At 39.0% G+C, this 26324-nt stretch overlaps 1 protein-coding gene and 1 pseudogene across 6 annotated transcripts in view; one reads left to right on the forward strand and one right to left on the reverse strand.

Moving 5' to 3' along the window:
• Nucleotides 1-26324, forward strand: part of Parg (poly(ADP-ribose) glycohydrolase) — a 105472-nt gene that overhangs the window by 71264 nt on the left and 7884 nt on the right. For 5 of the 6 annotated variants that reach the window (XM_052190121.1, XM_052190120.1, XM_052190119.1 and 2 more), the window contains 3 exons: nt 7923-8001; nt 12082-12190; nt 21197-21302. In XM_052190121.1, coding sequence (XP_052046081.1) covers nt 7923-8001; nt 12082-12190; nt 21197-21302 — 294 coding nt within the window. Of the gene's footprint in view, nt 1-7922; nt 8002-12081; nt 12191-12975; nt 13069-21196; nt 21303-26324 lie in introns of those variants that run through there. The other variant, XM_052190123.1, reaches the window with a different exon arrangement.
• On the reverse strand, nt 2001-2884 carry LOC127690599 (ER membrane protein complex subunit 2-like; annotated as a pseudogene).

Consider the following 26324-nt stretch of genomic DNA (forward strand, 5'->3'; position numbering starts at 1 on the left):
CTTGGTAAAATGTTAGGCATTTAAATCCAAAGCTGGTTTCTTTCATTTATTTATGGTAAACTTATTTCATTCTCTTATGGCAGGAAAAAAATCTTATCTGCCATTAATGTTACAGTAAGTAAGGGGTATCACTTTTCCTGGCTATATTAGAAGGAAAACATTAGCATGTCTCTCTGTCTTTCCCTCTTGCTTTCTCCTGCTTAAGATAGCTTGTCCCCAGAGCTGGAGAGATGGCTCAGCTGTTAAAGACTAGGTTCACAACCAAAAATAGAAGATAGCTTGTCTCCAACCTAGAAAAGGATCACTCTGGAAGTGTCAGTGACCTCTGATTTACCTGCAGCTACTATAAAATGAATGGAAAATTATAGATTTGTGATTTCCCTTCAGATTTGTGATGACCTCAAGCTAAGGATATTTGGGGTGACTTTTAACTCAGCATTTTTTCCCACATGCACTTAACTTTATTACACTGCTTCTTAATTAATATCTGTGATGTGATGTTCCCTTAATGGAAATGACCATTTCATCATCTATTTGGTGTCTGGACTTCTGCCATCTCCCTTCTTAGGAGACTCTTAACCATGCATTGTAATTTATCTGCGTGATCAATTCCATTTCTTTAGTGATGTGGCTAAGCTCAGTGACCTAATGGCTGTGACTATGCTCCTTGAATCTGTAGAAGAGTTTGGAGAAATTGGAAATAAATTAAATTTGTCATCATAGTGGGACATCTGGTTTCTATCAAACTTTTAAATGAATATGAAACAGGTCATGCAAACAGGCAAATACTTTTGTTCAGACAGCATTATTTCTGTTTGCTGTGATTCATCCTGTAGTAGCTGTGAGTTACAGTATAGATGGAGTAAAAGAATTAAACATTTAGAATACAGCTTCAGTATCAAGTGTTAAGAGGTGCTACAGGGTTTCCTCATGGTTCTGTTTGTTGAGTACATATAAAAGATAGGTGTTTACACATACCTACAAATGAAACTTGAAGAGGAATAGTTAATTTACCTAAGACCCCACCCCATGACCCCCAGCAGTGAGTCAGATCATTGGGACTCTCTGTATCTTTGATAGACTAACCAGAAGTAAGCCATTGCTTATGATTCTGTGCCATCTCTATGAGATAGAAAGTGAGGGGCAGCATCACTACAGAAACAACCCATTGCTAAGTGACCCAGACCATTGGAGAGATCTGAGTTCAATTGGAGTTTTCTTCAGTATTTAGAGAGCAAATGTTTTTGTGCTGGTTATCTTTACAAAATATTTACTAACTGTGAAGGCTGAAGGCAGAGTGTTACATCAACTCTATGATCACAACTGTGATCATGTGATGCTAAATGGAGTAGGATAGGTGGCATTCATGTAAACTGCCTGCCCCATGGTACAACCCACTGACTGACAAGTAGAATTTGTTAATTTCCTAATATGTTCCTCAATTCTATAGAGAGTCCCAATACTAATACAATATAAACTTGTGTTAGTAGTAAGAGAAACTAGAAACACTTCTCACTGAGTCTGATACTCTAAGCTCATAATACTGCCATGAACTCTTCTCCCCCACCCCCAAGACAGGGTTTCTCTATGTAGCCCTGGCTGTCCTGGAACTCACTCTGTAGACCAGGCTGGCCTCGAACTCAGAAATCCTCCTACCTCTGCCTTCCAAGTGCTGGGACTACAGGCGTGCGCCACCATGCCCGTATTTTATATTTATTAAAAAATAAAAAATAAACCACGGTTTACTTAATAAGGTGTGAGGGTGATATATGAGGATGGATATACGATGAATAGGTCATAAATCTCTGTTCCATGGACTACCTCCATCTTCCGGCTTACTAGCAGTATAAGGAAAACTGAGTTTATTTAAACATTCTTTATAATGACCTTTTCAGAGAAAATTTGAATACACATAACACTAGGCATTTAGTAAATTAAGTCATAGCCAATAAGTTTAACTGTGCAGTTTTGAAAGCTAATGTCAGAGGGTTCTTGAGACCTTAAGACTGAGTGATCTGCAGTGTCTCTAGCACTGTCTTCAACTGCCCTGAGAGCATATTTGGTTTCCTTCTTACTTCCACCTACAAACTGATAAGCCTTATTTATTTGATTAGTGGCCTAACTAGCATATTTGACGTTCTCCTTTTTCATTTTTGTACTTGCTTTTGGATTAGAAGCAATATGACTTGCAGACATGTAAAGTCCAAACAGAGCTCTCATGTTTCTGTTGTTAAGTTTCAGTGCCTGTACAAAATATTTTCTTGAAAGCGCGAGGTTTTCAAGTCCACTGTGGGTGTATTTGACTTCTGCATACTGTTGACAGTATAAATGGTTGTGTGGATTTGTCATCATCAGCTCCTCTAAGCAAAAGACAAAGTCATGTTCATTGATAGAAGGTTCTGCAAGTTCATGCCAGGCATATTGTTCTCCAACAAACTGTTCCAGATACTCATCAGCTTGTGAATGGCCTCTACATTTTTCCCCTGGACTTTTTGAGTGGCAATCTTATGCTTTCTGGCAGCAGTGTTAGTTGGATCTTCTTGCAAAATTCGATCACACAAATGTATAGCATCGCCATATCTTTCCATAGCTTCAAATTGCATGCCTGTTAACTGCTTAACTCTGTGACTACCAGATAATTGTCTTCTTAACTCCTGAAGACGAAACAGTGCCAAGTCACCCTGACCATGCTCTAGGGCTGTAATCATCACCTGCTCATGTATATCCAAATGGTGTCTCCAAGCTTAGAAGCATAATCACTAATTAATTCTACTCCAACTTCCATGATTTGTTCACTATTTCTTGACTTTTTCTCTCACCATTTTCTCATTGTATCTTGCATTTCTTCCCAAGTCACATCATAACGCTCAGCAACCTTTGCCATTTTCCTAGAACCCAGAAGTGGAGGGAAGAGAGCTGCCATGAACTCTTGATAGGATATTCCCTATCAAGTGAAGCTCTATTTGTTCTGACAGTCTGTCCCAAGGCTACTGTCTCACTAATTCAGAAGCTTTTGTCTTCACGGCTCTTCCCAATGTTTACTTTTATATTTCCATCATAGCTTATTAATAAATTTGAATTTGAGATACATTAAAAGCATTCATTTTTCAAAAGACAGTGATATAAGTATATAACTTGTCTACTTAGAAAACCCAGCATTTAATTTGCTTAGAGCCAGAAGGAAGCATTAATTTCCCTGATGCAAAGGAAATAATACACCCTTATTTTTCTTTGTAAAGAAGGCTAAACATTGTCCTCACTTTAGGTAGAAACATAACAATTGCTATTTTATAGTTTTCAACTATTTTATTTTTAAAAGAAAAATCATGTTTACGTAATCACAAGGTCATAGTAGGCAGCCTTTCGCTGTTACTATGAACAGGAAAGGTGAGACTTGTCTACTACTAGGCAGAAAACATAAACAGGAGCATCTCTGTAAAACTCAGGTGAGAGTCAGTTTTGTTTCCTCTCTTGCTTTGCAAAATTAAGTTTATTGGCATGGTTTTGAAGGAGTTTTAATTTGTCTTACTTAGTTTTCTAAGTGATTCATGGGGTTAATAAAAAAAGCACTATTTATAACCCTGAGTTTCAGATAATGATTGCCCAGGGTCACATGACCAGTGATGATTCACCTGTGGATCCCATGTTTTCTAATGTCAATTGGTGCTTTTCACTACATGTGCTGTGAAGATGTGGCTTTCTTTTCTGAGATATTGTCTGTCTCAAGTGTCATCAAGGCTGCTCTCAAAGGAAATATATTGTCTTTGCCTCTGCCTTCAGAGTTGCTGCCTGGCTGGGAATGTTGGGAATGTGAGCTTCTAAAGAGTCCATTATGTGTCCCTGTAGGGTACTTCTGAACTTACTGTTTTAATTCAGTTAATATGGTGCTTCCTGTTTCACTTGCTTTTTGTGCTCTGTGGATGTTGAACGTACAGGAGCATCCAGCTGTACTTACAGGTCAGGCAGGCTCTGCACAAGAAGTAGCAAGGACGTTAAATTTGTTTTCTTGGTTTGTAGCATTAAAAAAAAATTATAATTAAATTTATGGGAATTACTTTTGTTTGTTTGTTTTTGAGACAGGGTTTCTCTGTGTAGCCCTGTCTGTCCTGGAACTCACTCTGTAGACCAGGCTGGCCTCGAACTCAGAAATCCGCCTGCCTCTGCCTCCCAAGTGCTGGGATTACAGGCGTGAGCCACCACTGCCTGGAGGGAATTACTTTAAAATTATTTTGAATGGTGGCATGCTAAATAATAAATTATAAACTGTAGTACTTAACCTTTATTATGGGAAATTGTAAATCATATACCAAAAATACAGTACTTCTCATAATGTTGTGTACATATACCTTTTTTGCATGCATATAATGTATTTTGAAGAAATTCCAAACTCACTGAGTTATCACAAAAAATATAGATTGAGTTTTCACCTGGCGTGTGGGAAGGTTCTACTTTGTAACTCAGGTTGTCCTTGAATTCAGGATCCTCATGCCTCAGCTTCCTGAGTTGAGATTTCAGGTGCATGGCACCACACCAGCTTTTCATACTCTTTGTAAAAATTTACCAGCTTACCTCTTGTCCTCTTCATTTTCTTTTCCTCAGATATTTAAAAGTATATTAAAGACATTGGTCCCTTTTCTCCTAAATATTTCATCATATATTTCCTAAAGATTAGTGAGTCCACCTCCTGAGGCTTGTCATGTTTTGGGGTGTGTAGTGGCTCTGTGCTTTGTACTAAGTAGCGTCCTCACCCCTCTATGTGAGCTCCCTGGCTGTGCTTTATCCTAAGTAACACCCGCTGCTCTGTGAGCCCCACTGGGTTTGGGTTGGCCTGCTCATGTACTTTTGGACTGGCCACACTCGCCTCCCCCCTTTCTTTGTTTTTCTTTCTCGGTTGTTTTCAGAAAGAGTCTCACTGTAGGCTAAGTGGCCTCAAACCTGTGGTGATCCCAGCCTCCGCATGGGACACTGTGCCAGGCTTGTGTTTAAGTTTATTATGGGTTTGTGTCAGCTCAGCCACAGCCTCTGTGTGGTCAAACTCTGGATTCATATGTTGCTATGAAGATAATTTGTAGATGTGATTAAAAGTCCACAGTAGTTTAGTTGAGACTTATGAAGGGACATTATTTGCCTCACTCTGTGAGGATCTATCTATTTCAGTCAGCTAAGAGATAAGCTTCCCAGAAGAAATCCTCTGTGGACTGCAGCTGCTGCCTATGTCTGAGAGTCCAGGCTGCTTGTTAAACCTGTTTATTTAGCTCCCACAGTTGTGGGAGCCAAGTCCTTGCAGTTAATCTCTTCACATGAATCTTACTGCTTCTGTTTCTGTTCTTGGCCTGTGACTGATCATGCAGCTCTTATAAGTAAGCCTGCTATAGCATTCCTCTGAGCAAGTTTCCTTTACATTCCTTTTATTTCACATGCTTGGGTACATCGCCGGCATCTGTCTGTATGCCACTTGTATGCCTGAGTTTGCACTGCCCAGGAGAGGGCATCGGGTGCCCTAGAACTGGAGTTTGGAGATGCTGTGTGAGTGTTAGGAATTGAATTTGAGTCCTCTGGAAAAACAGGAGCACTCTTCGTCACTGAGGAGCTGTCTCTGTTGCCCCTCTGTACAGTTTTTATTGTTACACATTTTTGTTTTCTATCAGTAAATACCTACAAGTGACATTTCCAGATCAAACTGTTCATTCATGTTTAATTTATAAGAAATTACCAGACTATTTTTCAAAATTACTGTGCCATGTCCTTTCACCAGTAGTGCAAGAGTTCTGCTTGTTTTAATTTCCTTGTCAGCCCTTGGTGTGGCCTTTTCGTTTGCTCTGTTACTTGTGTTTGTTTGGGTTTTTATTATTATTTGAGACAGGGTCTCATCTTGTAACTCTGGCTGGCCTGCAACTCACAAAAATCCACCTGCCTCAGCTTCTCGGGTACAAGAATTAACACTCTGTGCTACCACACCTGGCATTTATTATGGCCATTTTTATTTCAGCCATGCACTGAGATTTATCATAGTATCTCACTGTGGTTTTAGTGTGATTGCTAATGACTGATAATGTTAAGCATTATTTCTTGTTAGCCAACTGTGTACTTTCCATATAAAGATCATGATTTCTGCCCATTTTTGTAAATTGAATTGTGTTTTTACTTATTTCGTGTTTATTTCAGGTCTAAACATGGGGCCTTCCACATGCTGGAAAGGGGCTATCTCTAAACTCTACTTCCTTAGCACCTCCTTGTTTTTATTATTAATGTTTGAAACTTCTTCAATATTCTAGAATAAGTCTTTGCTTTCCTCTAAGCCTGCTTTTCCTAAAAATGTTTTATTGACAGTAATTTGAATTTTGATCTGGTATAGAATGAATTTTGTTTCACTTATAAGTCTTGTGGTCACTACGTTTTTTCTATCCAGTTCAAGAAATCGTTGACTAAATACAAGCAATGAAGCTGTCTCATGAGTAGGTTTGTTTTCATTTTGAGTTTATAGTTTGAGATAGAGTCTCTCATGTCATGGTCTAGCCTCTACCTTTTAAGTGCTGAGATTAAGAATGTCTTTTTGTTGTTGTTGTTTTTGTTTTTTTTCGAGACAGGGTTTCTCTGTGTAGCCCTGGCTGTCCTTGAACTCACTTTGTAGACCAGGCTGGCCTCAAACTCAGAAATCCTCCTGCCTCTGCCTCCCAAGTGCTGGGCTTAAAGGTGTGCGCCACCACCGCCTGGCTGGAATGTCCTCATTTTATACTTTTATGTTTATGTCTATCCTCCATCTCAAATGTTTATTCAAATGTTTATTCTGTTGAAATCTGTATTTTTATATGAATTACCATTGTGTTCCAACAATATTTGGGGGATCCTATTCTTTCCTTATGCCTTATTCTAGTTAGTTGTCCTGTGGCCGCCATTCTGTTTCATAAGTCTTTCCCGTGTCTTTTTTCTAGGCTGAGATCCAGTAATTATTGAACTAAAGTAGTTGAGCACTCCAGGTTTTATTTTCTTTTGTTACTCTCTTTCCTTTTCTCCTTGGCTGGCCATGAAGTCATGGCACAACTACACCCAGTTTAATTACTATGTTTTAAACATGTGTTGCTGTATCTGTAGCTCTAGCTACTTAAGAGGTCGCTCTGTAAGGATCAGTGGACCTCATGAGTTTATGCCAGTCTGGGTAATACAGCAGTACTCTGGGTCAGGAACACGGCTGAGGGGGGCTTTTTGGAACTGGGATTGCTGTTAGCATTGAGATGAATCTATAGATTAAGAATTAACCTTGTAATGATACGGAGTTTTCTGCTTCAACGGAATGCTCTGTTTCTCTGTTTGTCTCCTTTAGTCTTCTACATCTGTTGCTCAGTTTGCTTAGGTGATTGATGTTTTCGTCACTGTGTGGATGTTTGATATTTCATTTTCTCATTGTTTGCTGTTAATATACAGAGACATCTATGACTTAACTCTTATTTTTTTATGAGCTTTTCTTATCCTTGCCCCACTCTCTGCAATTCTTTGGGATGATGACATTCAGAAGACAGTTTTACAGTTTATTTTATTTTTATGATACTTTGTGTTGGAGTTAAGCCCAGGGTTCTTTCCGTTCATACTATTCCATGCAGCTACTCCCCTGGCCCTGTTTCTCCCCTCCCATTCTGTTTGTCTTCTATCTCTTTTTTTGCATTATGGCAGCAGGGGTTGGGGCGGTGAGTGGGTGATCCTACCTTATTCTTCAGTCACAGTGCTGAATAGAGGGAATAAGAATGGTAGTCTTCGCTTGGTCTACGGAGTGCGTTCCAAGACAGTTAGGTTAGGACTGTGGAGAGAGCCTGTCTTGGAAAGATAGGGGTAAGAAAGACAGAGAATGGTACTCTTACCTTATTGATCACCTTAGGCAGAATGCTTTGAGTCTCAAATCAATGGTGTTAATAGACGTTTTGTTTCAGGTACCGAACAATACAGTGAATACACGGGCTATGCTGAAACTTATCGTTGGGCCCGAAGCCATGAAGATGGGAGTGAAAAGTGAGTGCTTCTGATTTTAGTACTGTGTGGCTGAGACTGAAGGGGCGTGTGCTTGCCCCTGATGCTCTCTGCCCCTGCCACACATGGATTGTTTTGTTTGGGGTTTTTATTTAAAATACAATTTTCATACACTATATTTTGATCACATTCTTTCCCCTTCACCAAATCTTAGATCCTCCCTACCCACCCAACTTCATGTCCAGCACCCCCACACACACACAACAAAAATCTCACAAAACCAAGAACAAAACCATGAAGTCCATTTTTTATTTGTCTGCTACTACTGAGCATGGAGCCTAGAGCTTGTCTTGGAGAGTGGCTGACATACTTGGTAACACTCCACTAAGAAAACTGATTTACCTGTTCCCAGCAGACTTCAGCTGCAAAGAGCTTCTTGATTAGGGCTGGAACTTTGTCTGCCTCCCTTCTCACTGCTGGGATTTTGTGTGGCTTAATCTCGTGTAAGTCTTGTGCATGTTGTCATAGTCTCTCTGAGTTCAGTGTGCCTGGAAAACACTGTTTCCTTGGAATTATTCATCACCTGTGGCTTTTAGAATTTTTCCAGCTCATCTTCCATATAGATCTGTTGACTTGAGAGGGATTTAATGATGGCATTGCATTTGGGGCTGAGTGTTCCAGTGTCTCTTACTTACTACTTACTGCACGTTGTCTAGTTGGGGGTTTCTTTTTTTTTTTTTTAATTGAAGACATACATAGAAAAACGTTAAAATTAAAGATTATCATGGAAATTATACAGATAAAATGATAGGCATAAAGATAATTCTAAGTTGATTGAAGGTGGAATTATAAACATTTTCAGATAAAATCGAAGATTTACATGGAAAATATTTCTGGTAAAATTCAAGAAAAATGTAGACAAACACATAATAATTGACTATTTCATGGAAAATTTTACATATAAAAAGGTGTATATATAAAAACTCTTTCTAAATTAATTGAAGGTGGAATTAGAAACATTTGTGATAAAATCAAAGATTTACATTGAAAACATTTCTGGCTGGGCCGTGGTAGTGCACGCCTGTAATCCCAGCACTCTGGGAGGCAGAGGCAGGCGGATTTCTGAGTTCAAGGTTAGCCTGGTCTACAGAGTGAGTTCCAGGACAGCCAGGGGTATTCAGAGAAACCCTGTCTTCAAAAAACAAAAAACAAAATAAACCAAAAATCTGATAAAATAAAGGAAATGTATAGAAAGACATTAAAATAGAAGATTATCATGAAAGATAATGCAGATAAAATGGTAGACATAAAAAATTACTAAATTAATTAAAAGGGAATTGCAAACATTTTCTGATAAAATTGAAGATTTACATGAGAAATATTTCTGTTAGACTATGTCTTTTTATTGGGGAGTTGAGTCCATTGTTGTTAAGAGATATTAGGGAATAGTGATTGTTGCTTCCTGTTATTTTTGATATTATTTTTGTGTTTGTATGGGTATCTTCTTTTGGGTTTGTTGGAAGAAGATTGATTACTTTCTTGCTTTTTGTAGGATGTAGTTTCCCTCCTTGTGTTGGCATTTTCCACCTATTATCCTTTGTAGGGCTGGATTTGTGGATATTGTGTAAATTTGGTTTTATCATGGAATATCTTGGTTTCTCCATCTATGAAGATTGAGAGTTTTGCTGGGTATAGTAGCCAGGGCTGGCATTTGTGTTCTCTTAGGGTCTGTATGAGGTCTGCCCAGGATCCTCTAGCTTTCATGGTCTCTGGTGAGAAGTCTGGTGTAATTCTGATAGGTCTGCCTTTATAAGTTACTTGGGTTTCTATGTTAATTACTAACCACTGAAAGAGGCTTCTCTGAATAAGGTTGAACAATGCACCAGTCTACAGGTATATGTCATTAGGAGTCATTTTATTACCATGTTCCCTTGGCAGAGTAGTAATAGTAGGTTCTACCCTGCACCTGTGACCTATCTAGGTTCTTGGCTACCTTAGCAATGTCAGGTATAGACTCCATCTCATGGAGTGGGCCTTAAAGCCAATCAGAAAGTGGTTTGTGCCACTGTTGTATCAATATCTCTTGCAGGCAGGTTGCTGTTATAGGTCACAGAACTTGTAGCTGAGTGATATTGAAGACTGCCTTTCTCCTCCAGTAGTGTGCAGAGCACCCTCCAGCACCTTGATCGCTAGTCAGTAAGAGTGAAGCTTCTAGTTGGGCTCCAGCTCCATTTCTCCATGCTCGGTGATATAAGTAAGTGTTGGCTTCAGCTACAGGGCCTTACCATCAGAGTCTGGAGAGTAATCTGTAGCCTCAGCAATAGCCTATAGCGCTTGGGGGGAATCTGTAGGACCCCTTTAGCCAATCAAGAGCTCCACAAGCTCTGATCTGTTTTCCTAGCACTAGAGGTTTTACTGGGTACCATAAGATATATAGTGGGTCATTGTATCCTCCATTATGTGGTGGCTCCATTTAAATTATTTTTAAAGTCAGTATCTCAGATTTTTGGAAGGCAAAACAATATTGCCATGTTTCACATGTCAAAGAGAAAAATAAAAATCCAAGTTTGAGGCAAAAGCTATCAGGGCACAGTAGTGCACTCTTTATCTCTAAGCTATAGAGGTTAACTTCCAAGTCCAAACTCTGAGTTCTAATCAGAATTTAGAGCCTTTGACCAGCTTATTTAGCTATCCTTAACTTATTTATGTTAACAGATACGTGGGGAAATGTGTGTTGAGACAGTATGTGGCTCGGTGCCAGATACTAGTTGACAGCAAAGTCTGCAGTGAATATTGCTGCTCTGTCTGTCCCTTCCGTCTTGAAATAGACTTCATATGTTAGCATCCTTTCTTAGTCACTAATGGATAGTAAAAAAGACTTGCTTTGCCAGGTGGGGAGGGAAATTACTTTCTGCTTTACTTTTTAATGAGAAAAGCATTCTAGCAAAAGGCCTCAGCTCTGACTGTATTACAGCCTCACTGTTTGTAGTTCAAGCTATGGTGTCTTTATTTTATGAAATATGATGTTGCTTGGGCTCTGTTGGTGTGACCAGGAGGAAAAAAAAAAGACAGACAAATTTGGAGAAGGAAGGATTTATTTATTTGGTTTACAGTTCACAGTCCATCTCATCATAGGAAGCTAAGGCTAGAACTTGAGGCAAGAACCTGAGGCAGGAGCTAAAGTAGCTAAAAGACCAGAGAGCAGTTGTGCTTACTGGCATGCTACCTACCTTCCTTACCCAACTCAGGGGCCACCTGCCCACCGATGACAGTACCCACCCACAAACTCAGTAAGGACGGTCCCCCTTCCCAGGTGTCTCAGGTTGACAACTGAAGCTGACTCTGACACGTTCTTGTGATGAAATAGTTATCTGTGGATGCTTATTCCCCATAATTCCCCAGGCTAGCAGAGAGGGTTGGTGTTTGTTTGTTTGTTTTGTTTTTAATCTTTAGTTTCAAATCTTATTTGACTACCAATACATGCAAGCTTATTAACGGGTGATCTATTTGGAAATTTATGGGATTCCAAACTCATCAGCTCAGATAGTCCTTCATGTTTCTTGTAGGTATCATACCTTGTCTGCTTTTGTGTCTGAATCATTTTAAAGATAGTTTTTGTAGCTGACAGTTGCACGGTAAGAAGAAGGTTTGACTGAATGTTATGTATTATCTTGTAATATTTGAGTCTCAGGGTTATCTCCTGTACAGTGTGGGGTGATGTTATGTACTAGTGATTTAGAACAGATCTCTGAAAAAGACAGAGTAAATACCATGTCTATGGTATTTAGAGGAAAACAAAGACCAGGATTCCTTTTGTTTCCTCCCAAATCCTTTAGCCTCCAAGGAGGCTCACTGTAACTGATGTACTTGTTTACATTGTGTCGTCTCATGTTGTCTCTTGGTTTTCATTTTACTCCTCAGCAGTTTGCAGTGCACACACCTCTGAATCTAAAACTCTAATGCTTTCCTGCCGTCCTGCTTTGCTGGGCCCCGTGGTTAGGATTTGTTTGTTTTTAATATCTTAATGCTGCCAAAATGTCGACAGCATGGCTCCTGCAAGGGTCTCACTCAAAGGCTTCTACATGTTCTGTATCTTTGTGTTCCCTTTTTGTCCCATCACAGGGACGATTGGCAGCGCCGCTGCACGGAGATCGTTGCCATTGACGCCCTTCACTTCAGACGCTACCTCGATCAGTTCGTGCCTGAGAAAGTGCGGCGTGAGCTTAACAAGGCCAGTAACCTTATTTCAATCTGGCAGCTGTCATCTGTTTACTGCCATTTTATTAATGCTGAAATTAATGCTTTCTGGTAATTCTTACAGTGTCAGTACGTCTTCCCAGAGCTCCCCTGACTTAATGGTTCTGTCAGCTTGTACAAGATGTACTTTCCCTTTTGTAATTGTTTGATTACTGGCCACTGTACCACATAGAATATTGCTTCATGTCAAACCTGCACATGCATTTATCTCATTGGGTATTTTAGTGGCTTTGGAACATTATCACTGTAAAACTATATAGAAAGGAATGAGGGTGGGGGTAGTTCTGTCTTATGACATTTTCTCTATAAGGTGTGCTGATCTCAGGATTAAAAAGACATTTTAAAAGACCCCACAAATTTTGTTTAAATATAAATATTGAAAAGAAAATGTTATTTGTTGATTTATTAATCTGACGTATTTATGATCTGCGATAGTCCACGATGTAGTTCTGACTAATCATGTTCTTTCTTTTGCTATCTCAAATTAAAAGTGACCTATACCTCTAGTTTGTTCAAAGCTTCACTACTGTGAGCTATAATGAATATATTCCCTCATGAAATCGAGTATTGATTCTATTCTGTAGATTTGGAGCCTTAACAAAGCAGCAAAGGTGTTCTTTAGTTTTCAAAAAAACCCTCATAGCTAAGAAAATCAACTCAGTTCTGCAAACCATTGTTTAATTCCTGCCAGTACGATTTGACTAGGATATTATTTATTAAGGTAACAAGTTTTGTGGTTTTGCCTGGCTATATCTGCAGGTATCTGCAAAGAAACCTCTGACAGTGACTGCAGCCCGGGTAGACCAGCAAACCACAAAAGGCTTTTCCAGCCCTTAGAGTTTAGTAGGTATTTAAACATAATGATATTTTTATTTCCTAGACCATTTGAGCAGCTAATTCATTGATAAACTTGTTTTCTAGTATATAATTTATTAGATTATTTGAATGTTTAGTGTTCTTCAATGAATCTCATAAAGTATTTTAGTAATATGCTGTAATTAAAGTTAGGCCCATATAATAGATGTTGTTTTTGAGATTTGTTTAAAGCAATTCCTCAGCACAACTGTCCAGAACGCCTATTCGAGTATATGTCAGCTCTACACTACTCACTCCATGCGCTATGGGTCTGGCTGGTGCTGAAGTCTTTATTTTATAAATGCTCTGGTTGGTGATGTAGCTGGATGGTAGAGTACTTGCTTAGCATGTGTGAGGCCCTGGTTATATCCTCTGTCCTCAAAACAAACAACAACAACAACAAAACCCAGATAAATATAACTTGTTTTCACTGTTACAAATTTTCAACCTGAAGCAATTACTTTCAAGACCAAGATGTTTTATAATAGAATGTATCATGTTTTATAATAGAATGTATCAAGACAGATTGATCTTCAAATTCTCATTGAGTGTTCCTTACATAAGTATGTCTATGGGACTTTGTTACATGTTTTTTGAAACTAAAAGATATTTATTTAAGCAGGTGTTTTGAAAGAAATATATGAAAGAAAGGTAAAGTGCTTAGTCGTAGTTGCATAACATTAATGTAAATTGAAAGATTCCCATTTTTATGGCTGAAGCTTATATTCCTGTATACACTTTCCTGCGGGGGACTGGAATATTCACTTCTAAAAGAAATTATTGAGGTCAGTAAGATGGCTCAGTGAGTAAAAGCACTTACCACGAAGCCTGATCTCTTGACCTTGACCTCCAGGACTTAGAATCTACATGGTGGAGAGAGAAAGCCAACTTCTTTAAATTATCCTCCACCCTCTACGTGTGCAGGGCACTCGCGCACAGACAGATACACACACACACACACACAATGTCAGGGAATAAATGTCATTTTAAAGGAAATAAATTCATAGTTATATTTTAATGCAATCCTTGAGCATAAACAAGTCTTAAAATTCCTTAATTTTATGGTTAATTGATGCTCTTTACATGCATTTGTATGACTAACCTTTAGTTTATTGTTGGAGAGACATGAGAAATATAATACATAGGATATATATGTATATGAATATGCGCACACAGACACATTTATGTCTACATGTGTGTATAGTAGGATATAGAGATGAATAGGCTGGTGATACATATTTCCAACACTGAAATCACTGATGTATAGAACAGTTGTTCTCAACCTTACTAAAGCTCTGACCCTTAAGTATATATAGTTCCTCATTTTGTGGTGAACTCCAACTATAAAATTATTTTGTTGCTACTTTATAACTGTAATCTTGCTACTGCTATGACTTGTAATGTTAATATTATCTAATATGCCACCCCTGTGAAAGGGTCATATGACCCCCCCCCAAGGGGTCACAACCCACAGGTTAAGAGCCACTGCTATATAATGTGGCTTATACACAAAGAATGGGTCTTGAAATAGCCTGGTAGGTAGGAGGATTTTATCTCACTCAGGTCAGTTTGGCTGGCACACTGCCTGTCTTATGGAAGTATCTCAGGAAGAATTTCAGATGACTTGGTCAATGATTAGCATTAATTAGGTATTCTAGAAATTATATAAATGCATTTTCTCAGAACATTACTAATAACTACTTTCTAGATACTTTAAATACTCAATAAAGTTTGAGAAGTCTAGTGCCCGAGCATGGAAGACACCAGATGAAGCAGACACACTATCTGTTGCACACAGTGCCATGGTTTTGTATTTGTTTCCCACCTACCGGTATCTATGTCAGTTTGCAGCTATGGTTTACATTTGACTTAGAAAGGATTCTTTTCAGCCAACTACATGTAGAGTGGTTTTTCATTTTAAATAACTAACAGTGGGGAAGATAACAGAATGGTTACTTACACTGTACCTGGCACTCCACTTAGCATTTTAAGTGTCATGTCAGAGGTTTCTCCTTGGGGCATCTGTCGCTGTGCCACGTAGGCTGGGCTGAATTCAGGCTCAAGTGGCCTTCTTTCCTTTCTTCTGGACATCCTGCTTCCATCTTGCATGGCCTGCCTTAACCCTAACCACTCCAGAAGACAAGAGAGACTGCTCGGTCCTCTAGCTAGAGACAGGCAGACGAAGTCTTGGACACGGGGAAACTCACTCTATGCCCAAAGCTGAATGGTGACCAGCGAGGGCTTGAACCAGATTCTCTGACTTCTGCTTGCTTTTGTCTTTCCTGTAGTCTGCTCTTCTTCCCTCCCCTCTCCCACGCACCTTTTCCTTCTTTGTCTCATGGTGCGTGTGAGAGTGCGGGCCTTTGCCTGTGCGGGCAGTATCACGTCACTTAGCCACCCCTCAAGGCTTCAGATCACGTTTGTTTTTAAATGTAGATTTTTCCATACAAAAATTAGTTACCTAGTCTGAACTTGTAGATTATCCTTATTTAGTTTTCTTTTCTGTCTGATTTATTTTTAAGAGAAATTCAAAGGTGTCTCCCAACGTATTTATCAAATTCCCACGAGACCAAACAAAACAAAACAACAAAAAACCCCAACCCCGCAGATTTAATACAGCTGAACCTTATGTAAACTGATATTGAAAAAGCACCTGGTTCAGAGCCTGTCGTGTGGGAGCCAACTGATAAATGTGCATTCCTTTTTTTTTTTTTTTTAAGACAGGATTTTATATAGCTCAGACTAGCCTTGAATTCATAATTCTTCTGCCTTTGCCTTCTGAGTGCTAGGATAACAGGATTGTGCCACAATACCTGATTTACATACATGTTCTTTCATTCACTGCTTTATTCACAAAATCTATTGTTTCAGAAAAGAATTGGTTTGTGACTCTGGCTGAAAAAGAGAAGAGCAGCAGATGATTTCTTAAATGTCATTTTCACATCTTCATTTTTTTTTAAACTTACCCTTTTTCATTTGTTCTATGTGTGGTAGGACATGTATGCCACAGTGCACTTGCAGAGGTCATAGTCAGTTCTTTCCTCCCACCATACATATTCCAGGAATTGAATACAAATTCTCCAGCTGGGTAACAAGCACCATTATGCACTAAGTCACCTTACCAACCTAGTATCTTAACCTTAAAAACTAATGCAAAGCCAATTAAAATTTGAAAGAAAAGAAAAGAACAGGGACTGCAGAGACAACTCTGCGGGCAAAATGCTTACAGGCATGAGGCCTGGATTCAGATCCCCAGTACCTAAGTAAAACTATATAAAAACCGACATTTGCCCATAACCCTAACAGTAGGGAGGCAGAGACAGATGGGTCCCTGGTGCTGACTGGCTAGCCATTCCAGCTGAAACAACAAGCTCTATGGTCAGTAAGACAACCAGTGTCAAAAAATAAGGTAGAGCAATAGAGGAATTCATCTAGCAATACCTCAGGCCTACCTACACACACACACACACACACACTTAAAAAGAACTAATCAGATAACTTAGGGCTTCCTCAATTAAATTCTTTCCTTATTTATACTTATGTATTAAACAGTTTATGAATTTTGAGACAAGCATCAACAGTCACATAAAAGGGAAGTACAAGTTAGAGGAAATAATGTATTATATTTCAGTGTGGTTTTTTTGTTTGTTTGGTTGGTTGGTTGGTTGGTTTTAGTTTTTTGAGACAGGGTTTCTCTGTATAGCCCTGGCTGTCCTGGAGCTCACTCTGTAGGCCAGGCTGGCCTTGAACTCAGAAATTCGCCTGCCTCTGCCTCCCAGAGTGCTGGGATTGAAGGCATGCACCACAGCTTCCCGGCCTCAATGTGTTTTATAAAACATGTTAGATCCTTTTAGTGATAATGTGCATAATTTCTTTTATGTACTTTATCAAAGGTAGGTGGGAGAGTGATAGAGTTTCCTAAATGAAACAATAAAGCCTAAGAAAGACAAGCATCTTGCTCCTGCATCCTGTTTGCCATTAGGCATTGCTGAGGAGAGGACAACTGAAATAGAAATCCTCTAGAAGAGGTCACTCTACAGAGGCTCCATCTATCCTCTTAGACCTGCATCAGGACCCAAAGTAGAGCTGTTCTCTAAAAAGCAGGGATCAGTCTCACTTGATGCAGTGGGTACTGGAAAGCTATTTCTAATTCTGGGACAGACCAGCTGGGTGACATTTTAGATGCTGGTGTTGGAAAGATTTGTGACTCTGGCTTGTTAAAGTGGCAGGTATCTTTGCAAAGGAAGAATGAGATGCTGGTGGAATGTCCTATTTGTCTTCGTAGACTTGGCTGGGTGAGGTCACACTGTAAATATATTTCCTGGAGCCATCTGGGATAGAAGCTGAACAAAGTTGATTGCGTCTCTTTGCTGTTGTATTGAGTTTTGTTGGCATCCAGATTTGGAGTAGGGTTATTATTAAATCAAAGCGTAAAAACAAAACCAATCAGTACTTTTGAATACCAGTATTTTTTCAGAAGTTCAATGTCTGATCATTTATAATCTTAAAATCTTTTTCTGGAGTATTAGTTCAAAATGTATCATTTCTAAGTTTTCCTTTAACTTTCTCAGTACATAGAACCAGAAAAATAGATCTGATTCTTTTTTTTTTAAGTTTTACAAGTGAGAAAACTAAACTCAACTATCTTCTTTCATTTTATATTCATTTAAAAATACCACAAGTCAGACTATTGAGATTGCTTGAGGTAAAGACACTTGCCACCAATCCCAGTGGCCTGACTTGGGTCCCTAGAATCTACATGGTAGACAGAGCAAGAGAACTGGCTTTCTCCAGGTGTCCTCTGACCTATGCAGGCATAGCTTGATGCTCACTGGCATGTATACATACAAAATAAATAGGAAGCAGGATAAACTTGTGCTAATATATTGTTATGTCAAAGACAAAATTGCCATCCTAATTCTCCCTTTCAAGTAGTTGTTTTTGTTGGTCTTTCCATATAAAATGTAGTCATGTCACTGTACCTAAAAGTAACCTATAGTCTCATATTTTATCAGACTCAATTGGAATCTCTTGTATTTTCTTATCTTCATGATAAAATATTTATAATTGTTAGGATTGATAAGATATCACTTACTGCCTATCCTGGCTGTGAATAGTTTACTGATTCTATGCTCTTCTCTTTGATGCATAAGACATAAACTAGTGTCTCTATAAAACTGAATATTTAGGAGTTTACAAAATATACTACAACTGAGCATGGCATAATTTTAAGGTTCTGTAGTAATAAAACTTTATTCTCTTTTCCAAAAAATTGTATCTTTTTAAGAAATCACAAAATACCAAAAACCTCTGTGTATTAGTTTAGATTAAACAAGTATGATTGGTTGACTTCATAAATAAGCAGTTCTCCAGGAACAATATCTATTAATCTAGAGGGAAGTATATGTTTACATGATAGTGGAACATCATTGGCATGTATCGTCTTGAATGTGTTACAAATGATATTGCAGTCAAAGACTTCTGTGTCTATGTGTGCATGCTTGTGCCTGAAGAACTCCATGGCCAGTTGTTTTCTGGAAATTACCTGCTTTCTTTCATTTTTTTTTCACCTTCTCTGTTTCTTGTTTACATCTCTGTCTTCACTATTTTCTGGCCGTTTTCAGTCCTACCTGCCAGTATTTTTCTTTTGTTTGTTTGTTTTCCACACTCCCCTTTGCATCCCTCAGGATCCAGGGTTAGCGTTCTCTTCCTCCCTCTCTTCCTTCCCTTTTCATCAGATTTTGTTCTGGCATATTTCCTTCCTTGATTCTCCTCCTTATTCTCTTGTGGATATGAATGCTTTCCTCTTTTTGAGTTATTTATTAGGGTAATTAAATTGCTATGTTGTTGTGTATCTGGAGACAGTCAGCACATGGCCAGAGTTCAAGTTGGTTTTCCTTTTTTCTGCTGGTTTCTTTAAACACTCCAGCTTTGGTTGGGAGAAAAGAAAAATATTCACCAATATGGCACTCTGAGAACTCCTAACAACTTTGTTGGGTGAGAACGTGACAAAGCTTCTGAGATTGCTTCCTTATTCTTATCTTTTTTTTTGGTCACCAATGTAAGTTCCGTTTCTGCTGTGAAGGGAGAAAGAGCCTCAGCCCTTATGGGTCTGCTGACCTGAGGAGGCCCGGGCCTGGGCAGACCCTCTAAGGGGTCTGCGCATCTCACTTCAGTTGGCCTCCATATCTTTTGGGCTCTGCATCCAGAGATTGAGTGAAATGCACATTGAAAACATGTTTTACTTCATTCTAAACATGTTTAGATTTGTTTTCTTATTATTACTTGCTAATTAATACATTGCATCAACTGTTTGCAAAGCCAGACATGGTTTAATCTTTTTAAAGTATACAGGAGGGTGGTGTAGGCCATATAATAGTGTGCTGACTTGTGAAAGTGATTTGAATATGAGTAGATTTTTTGGTATCCAGATTGGTATCTACATTGGTGTCCTGAAATACTCTTCTAAAGGATACTGGGAGATTACTATATTTCCAAACTTATAACTGCGTCTCCTTCTGGGAGGTAAGTTCTTCCATTAGGGACAGCAGGGCTGCAGCTTTTCCCTTCTACCCACATGAGATTCCTGGGGAAGTTTAAGTCTTCCAGGGTCCATTGTTTCAATATTCTAATGACCAAAAGGAAAACCACAATGTCTTCTCTGGAGTGTTGTCTCCTGCCAGGATGATAGCAGTAGAGGGGAGGAGAGTGAAGCCACTCTGATAACATAAGGCATGAATAAGCTCAGAGGCTGAGAACACCTTTTTGTTTTCACGTTAGGAAAATGTGACAGGAAACAGAGGGGCAGAGTTATGTTTATTCTGACAGAGGGTTATTCTCCCTCATATTCATATTATGAATGTCAGATTCTTCATCTTTTAAGAACCTGCCAAAAAACAAATGGAGCTCACTCACGTTTTTGACCAGAAAGGGATTTTCAGAACCTCGGTGCATCTGATTATGCAGGTAATTTGTGAGTTCTTATGTAAGCTCTGCACCCTGGTATTGAATAATGGCTTTGCAACAACTTATAATTAATATCTATCAGGATTATAGAAAGGGAGGGGGTAAAAGAAGTAGCCTTGTTAATTCATCCAGACAGTGTATAAATTATATTTTTATACCTTCATGGAGACTTCAGACAACAACTTATTGTATTCCTGTGTGGGGGGCATCACAAAAGTCTCTTTCTTTGTCCTTGCTTTCTCTGTAAGGATATTTGCCACAGATTATCCTTTTAGTTTGGTTTAGTATGCAGACTATATTTTTGTCTTTGTTTGATACCTGAGACAACCTAAAAAGATTTGCTTTGCTGTACATTAATCCTCTTTAACTTGTCTGATAGTTTCACGAAGTTAAGAACCCTTAAAAGGCAGGAAGATTGACTTGGCTGATAGCAAAGGAATAAGAATCAGAAACTCTGAGACCTTGCACTAGAGTCCTCTGTGTCCAGATGAGCTTTTCATTTAGTAACTAGTTAACCAACATCCTTAGGATATATGTACTTGTCTGGGGTTGCTAGCAAATTCTTAAATATGCTAGTTTAGAACAGAGCTGTGAAATTGGAGACTAGGACTGAGAGGGGTCTTAAAGGCCATTTTGTTCTCTGTACTCAGGAGCCAGATGGGGGTGTGGGGGAGCTTTCAGTGACAGACTGCACTAAGATTTTGTTACAGAATATAAGAATGCCTTTTAAACCTGTGGTTCTTAGTCTAACCCCAACGCTCATTTAGCTGAGTATAGGAAGGGCACGGGGAGGGAGCTGATGGTTCAAGCACAGTGCAGCACTGGAGTCACTCTGACACCACAAAGTAGATCACTACTCAGAAGTCTGGAGGCATGTTGGAGCCATGTTTTGTTGATAGCTTTAATTCCTACGCTTTGCCACAGTCCTCAAGTCTGTCTTGTTGCCTTAGTTTGAGGGATTCTATCTGCACAGTATCAAAGCAATTACAGCCAAACAGACACTGGATGCCTTCACTCCTTACTCGCTCCCGCCCCCTACTCTTACACTATAAGTGAAATGAAAGCAAACAAAACTTGGTCCTGGCTGCTCCTCTCAAACGGTCAGTGGGTGCTGCCTGAGCCTGCTCACTCATGGGCTGTGTGTGCTGTGTCCCTGCAGGCTTACTGTGGATTCTTCCGTCCTGGAGTTCCTTCTGAGAATCTTTCTGCAGTGGCTACAGGAAACTGGGGCTGTGGTGCCTTTGGGGGTGATGCTAGATTAAAAGGTAAGTCCGGCCCTGTAGGGAAAGGTAATAGCTTGCTGACTCCGGGTGAGAGATTGGAGTATAAGTTAGTCCATCTTTACAGCTCAGTTTCTAAGTTCTGTAATAAGAGACTATAAAAATCCAAGGATGTAAGAACACTTGACACTATCCTTCTTTTTATTGCTGTTTGGAGGAATTCTTAGCTTCAGTTACTGTTCCCATGCAGAGTTTGCTTGTATCTTTGATTAACCAGATCCCACAGTATTTATTTTGGTTTGAGGGATTTGATCTGCCCAATGTACAAATGTCAGTGGGAAGGAAAACTGTAAAACCAACTCAGATGTTTCAAACCAAAGTACTTTGCTCTCAGGAGAGTTGTTTATGGGCAGTGCTATTCACTGAACTCATTCATTCACTCACTAAACAGATGGCCCATCTGCTGTGCTGTGGGCACTGAGAATCGGAGGTAAATAAGATGTGGTCCTGCTCCTGACAGTTGCAGCCCAGTATGTGAAAGAAGGCCTAGGCAAATGCATCACATAGTGCTTAGTGCTGAGATAAACAAAGTGCCATGCAAGTATGACCTGGGGGAGCTGCACGGATGGCACAGACCAGGAGGCATTACGATGCCCAAGAAGGATGAGACATTGCAAAACCCTATTGGTAAAGCTACTGCTCCATCACCATCATAGCATCTACTGGCTTTGAAAGCATCAAATGTAGAAAGCAATACTGCCATTAGCTAAGGAAGATCACTGCTCTATTTCATCCCAGCTGGTCTGACAGAAACTAAAAGTACCACAGACAGTTCTGGCACTTAACTTCCTGGAATGAGTAAAGGTTAGGGGATAGTCCTTAACGTGACTGCCTTCAGACTATAGCCACAAGCTCACATGGTTGCCAAGCCAACTGCATTTTACCTCCTGATCACTTGAAGTGTGAAAATTCATTAGAATAACCCACAGAATTCCTAAGTTCCATACTTTAAGGAGACACAATACACTTACAATAAAATCTGGAAATTTGGCAACCTCTCAATACTGTCAGATCACCTCTTCTTGAATGTCCGTGTGTTCAACCAGAAATTCTGCTTACTTCTGGTACTCAAATTGGTTTTCATTACATAGGCATGCTGATTGGTTTTCATTACATAGGCATGCTGATTGGTTTTCATTACATAGGCATGCTGATTGGTTTTCATTACATAGGCATTACCTATAAGGCTGAACTCAGTCTCCCTAAGAGGTTGGCATCTTATTTAAGGTTTCTGTTTCTGTGATTAGACACTGTGACCAAAAGCAGCTTGGGGAGGAAAAGGTTTAGTTCAGCTTATACCTCCACCTCACAGTCCATTCTTGAAAGAAGTCAAAATGCAAACTCAGGCAGGAACCTAGAGGCAGGAACTGATGCAGAGGTCATGAAGAAGTGCTGCTCACTGGCTTGCTTCCCATAGTTCCCTCAGCCTGATTTCTTATAACATCCAGGTGTCCAGGAGTTGTGCGGCCCACTATGAGTTGGACCCTCCCACACCAATCATTTAAAAAAAAAAATGCCCCACAGACTTGCCTAGGGGCCCATTTGGTGGAGCCATCTTTTCAAAGAAGGGGTTCCCTCTTCTCTTGATTCTAGCTTGTGTCAAGTTGCCAGAGAACTAATCCAAGACATTTGGGATTATCTGAATTACCTCATTAGTGCCACAAACTAAGACTAAAGCAATTCTGTCTCAGTGTTCACTCCAGGAACATAGTGCTAAGAGCCGGCTGGGAGGTGCCTGGGGACAGTAAGAGCAGTCCCAGCACACAAAAGCAACTATCCCCGAGAACCACACCAGGCATAGATAAAGGCCAGCTTATTAGGAATAAAGCAGGTGAGTCTGTCATGGGAGAATCATCCCCATAATCAAAAGCTTGTTATTTTTATAAAAGTGACATATTCACTGTTCTGAACCCAGAAAAATACCATCAAACACGTAAACATCACCTAAATTCACTGTTACCATTGAATAGCTTTGTGAAAAAATTCTGTGTAGCCATTTGACGTGAATGAACTCACACCGTAATTCTATCCCATAGCCCCTTTTTAAAACCTGCACGTTGATAATTTTCAACTCCAAAAAAATGTAGGTTTATTGCCAATTATTTTAATAGTTATGTATTATTCTGTTCTATGTACATATATATCACAGTTAGAGATTCTCTACTTGGTACAATTGATTCCACTGTTTTGCTTTAAGTTGCATATAATAACCTTCTTAAGATAAATTTCCTCAGGTAAGATTAACTCCTAGAATTAATATGAGTACTTTATACTTTCATACCTGATGTACATTTTCCTCCTGAAGGTCTGTAGGATGAGCCTTGGAAAGGTGAAATATATCAGTCTGCAGTTATTCTGATATTCAGCAGTTTTCATGTTTATTACACCATTTTGTTTGTTTTTGTGAATTGTTTTTTCCTGTCTTCTCCCTGTATATTCTTGAGACAGTTGATATTAAGTGTTTAGTAGCTTGTTGTTACAGGCATTTGTTCAGGTTTGACTTTTTTTTTTTTTCCATGTATTTCAGCTTTTTGATTAAATACCATATTAAGTTCATTTTTATGTGTCCACATTTTTGGCGGTTTTGTGACATCTTTAAAATAACCGTTTTTGTCCCCTCATTTTAAAGACTACTGTATTTCATTCTGGTTCAAAAATAAAAATTGCCTGGTATATCTTTTTGAAGTTTGAAAGTCTACAAAAGAAGGAATATGTGAGATTTATTTTATGAAATTCTTTATTGTCTTGAATTTGTTTGAGAAAATCTGTTTTTCACTCTGGAGCTATTGATCTTCTGACAGGTACTTCTTTTTTCTGTTTTTCTTTTAAGTAAAACAAATGACTAGATTCATGTCATCAATCCAAAAGCCTGGTCTGCCAGGCGGGCGCTGTGTGCTGGGCAGCTGGAGCGCTTCCTTCCTGCGTGTGCTCATTTGTTCCCCTCGCTGCAGCGGCCTTGCCCATGCCATAGGGCCAGTGTTGTCACGTTTCTCCTGGGCAGCTCACCTTCTTCATTCCTGAGATTTAGACTTAGGAGTCACTCTCTAACGCCCTCTCGTGCACTTCGTTAAATAGGTGGTAGATTACTATTCACTGTGGTATTGGTTGCCTATACCATGAGTTTGTTTAGGGTTGTTTTCTGACTGTGGTGAGGATCAAGCCCAAGGCCTTTTGTATGTTAGGCAAGTTCTATACCACTTTGATACAAAAAAAGATGTATTTATGAAATAAAATATTATACAGTAAACCATTACAGAAATCTGCTAAAATGGAAAGAGGTAAAATGAACTAACATACCATGTGAATCATTTTAAAAAATAAATTATGCATGTAAAACAGTACACACACAAATCTGAGGTTCTTTATATTTATCTGTATGTGAAAAAATTAACTACAATTTCCTCTAAGCAGATAATAGAAACATTTTCTTTTTTGTGGTTGTTGTTGTTGTATGTATTGTTTTTGTAGCAGCAACAAAAACTTACCAGATAGTTCATGGAGAACATAGGCATGTACAAATCCTTAAGCTTATATTTTCTTAATTAAAAATAGAGACAAGTATTTCTGAGTTGTGTGTTGGCTAATAGTATATGTTTCACAGTTTACAACAATTTAATATCAGTGTCTCTAGTTATATTAGTATAATCAGTTTTTGTTTGTTTAATTGGTTGTGTTTTTTTTGGTGTTGTTTGGAGTTTTGTTTTGTTTTGTTTTGTTTTTTGGTTCGGTTGAGACCAGAGTTTCCCTATATATGCTAACAGCAGGCCTTGAACTCACTGTATAGCCAGGCAGGTCTTAAACTCATGATCTTGCCTCAGCTTCCCAAATGCTGATGTTATAGGCATGTGTGTTCACACCTGGTCTAGTGTGAAAAAAAGTATAAAGAGAAAACTTCGTCTCTTAATTAGTTGACTGTCGTTTATTACAACTGCTGTCCCATAAAACAGAGGGGCTTTGTGCTGGGTCCCAGTGAGGCTTTATGCCCTCCTGCCTGGCTGGGCTCTGTTTTTCTGGAAGACATGGAAAGTGCCTTTGAATCTGAGCTCTCTTCCTGGTGTACCTGCCTAACTGTTTGTTTAGCCATTTGGTAGAAAACTTGCTTCAAATCTTGAAGCAAGATTTGTATCTTTTTCCAAACAGGTAGGTGATTAGTGGTATATAAAAACTTTCATACTGCTATGGTACTAGGCTAGGATGTTCAGTAGGCTACATGATTAAGTGCATTTTAGGATGTTTTTTATAGAAATGAGTTTATTGAGACATAAGCCATCATAAGTATAGTTTAGTCAGTATCCTGCAGTGCCCCTCACCTTGGAGTTCCTACTTAGTTTACACCTGTGTAAAGTTTTAGGGATTTTATCTGTCCCCACTTGTGCTGTATCACCAATGCTCTTTCAAAGATAAAAACAGTGTTTTGTCTCCTTGGTATATCTGGACATACTTTATCATTTTGAAGATCATTAGGTCTTTTCTGTTTGTTCAAGTGGAAACAACTTTGTGTGTTTGCTTTATTACTCTTTTACTCACCACCACCACCACCGCCGCCATCTTAACTGTATAGCCCTAGCTGAACTCACTAGGTATAACAAGCTAACCCAGAGCTCACAGAGATCCACCTGCCTCTACTGGGATCAGAGGTGTGTGTCACTATAAAGAATTCTTTTTGCTTTGGGGGGTATAGTTTTTGTTGCTGTTTTTTAACATCCCACCAGAACAGACTATGAGGTCTGCTTCTGATAACTGCTCCTTAACATATATTGTCATTTAAAATTTTATCTAAGCATGAGGGACACAAAAAAAAAACAAAAAAAAAAAAAAAACAGTGTTAGAATGTAGAGTGTTTTTACTCAAGGAAGGCTGGGAGAGAAATGGAGTGTGAACTGCACCAGTCCTGAGCTCCATGAGATGTTTCTAAGTAAAGTTCCTTTCTTTCTAGGCTTACTGCATTACAGTCAAAGAATAAAGATGTCATTTCTGCTTTAAGAGTTGATTTTAGCTTCTTTGTGT

Source organism: Apodemus sylvaticus, chromosome 8, assembly GCF_947179515.1.
Source record: "Apodemus sylvaticus chromosome 8, mApoSyl1.1, whole genome shotgun sequence".
In the NCBI taxonomy this organism is placed as follows: Eukaryota; Metazoa; Chordata; class Mammalia; order Rodentia; family Muridae; genus Apodemus; species Apodemus sylvaticus.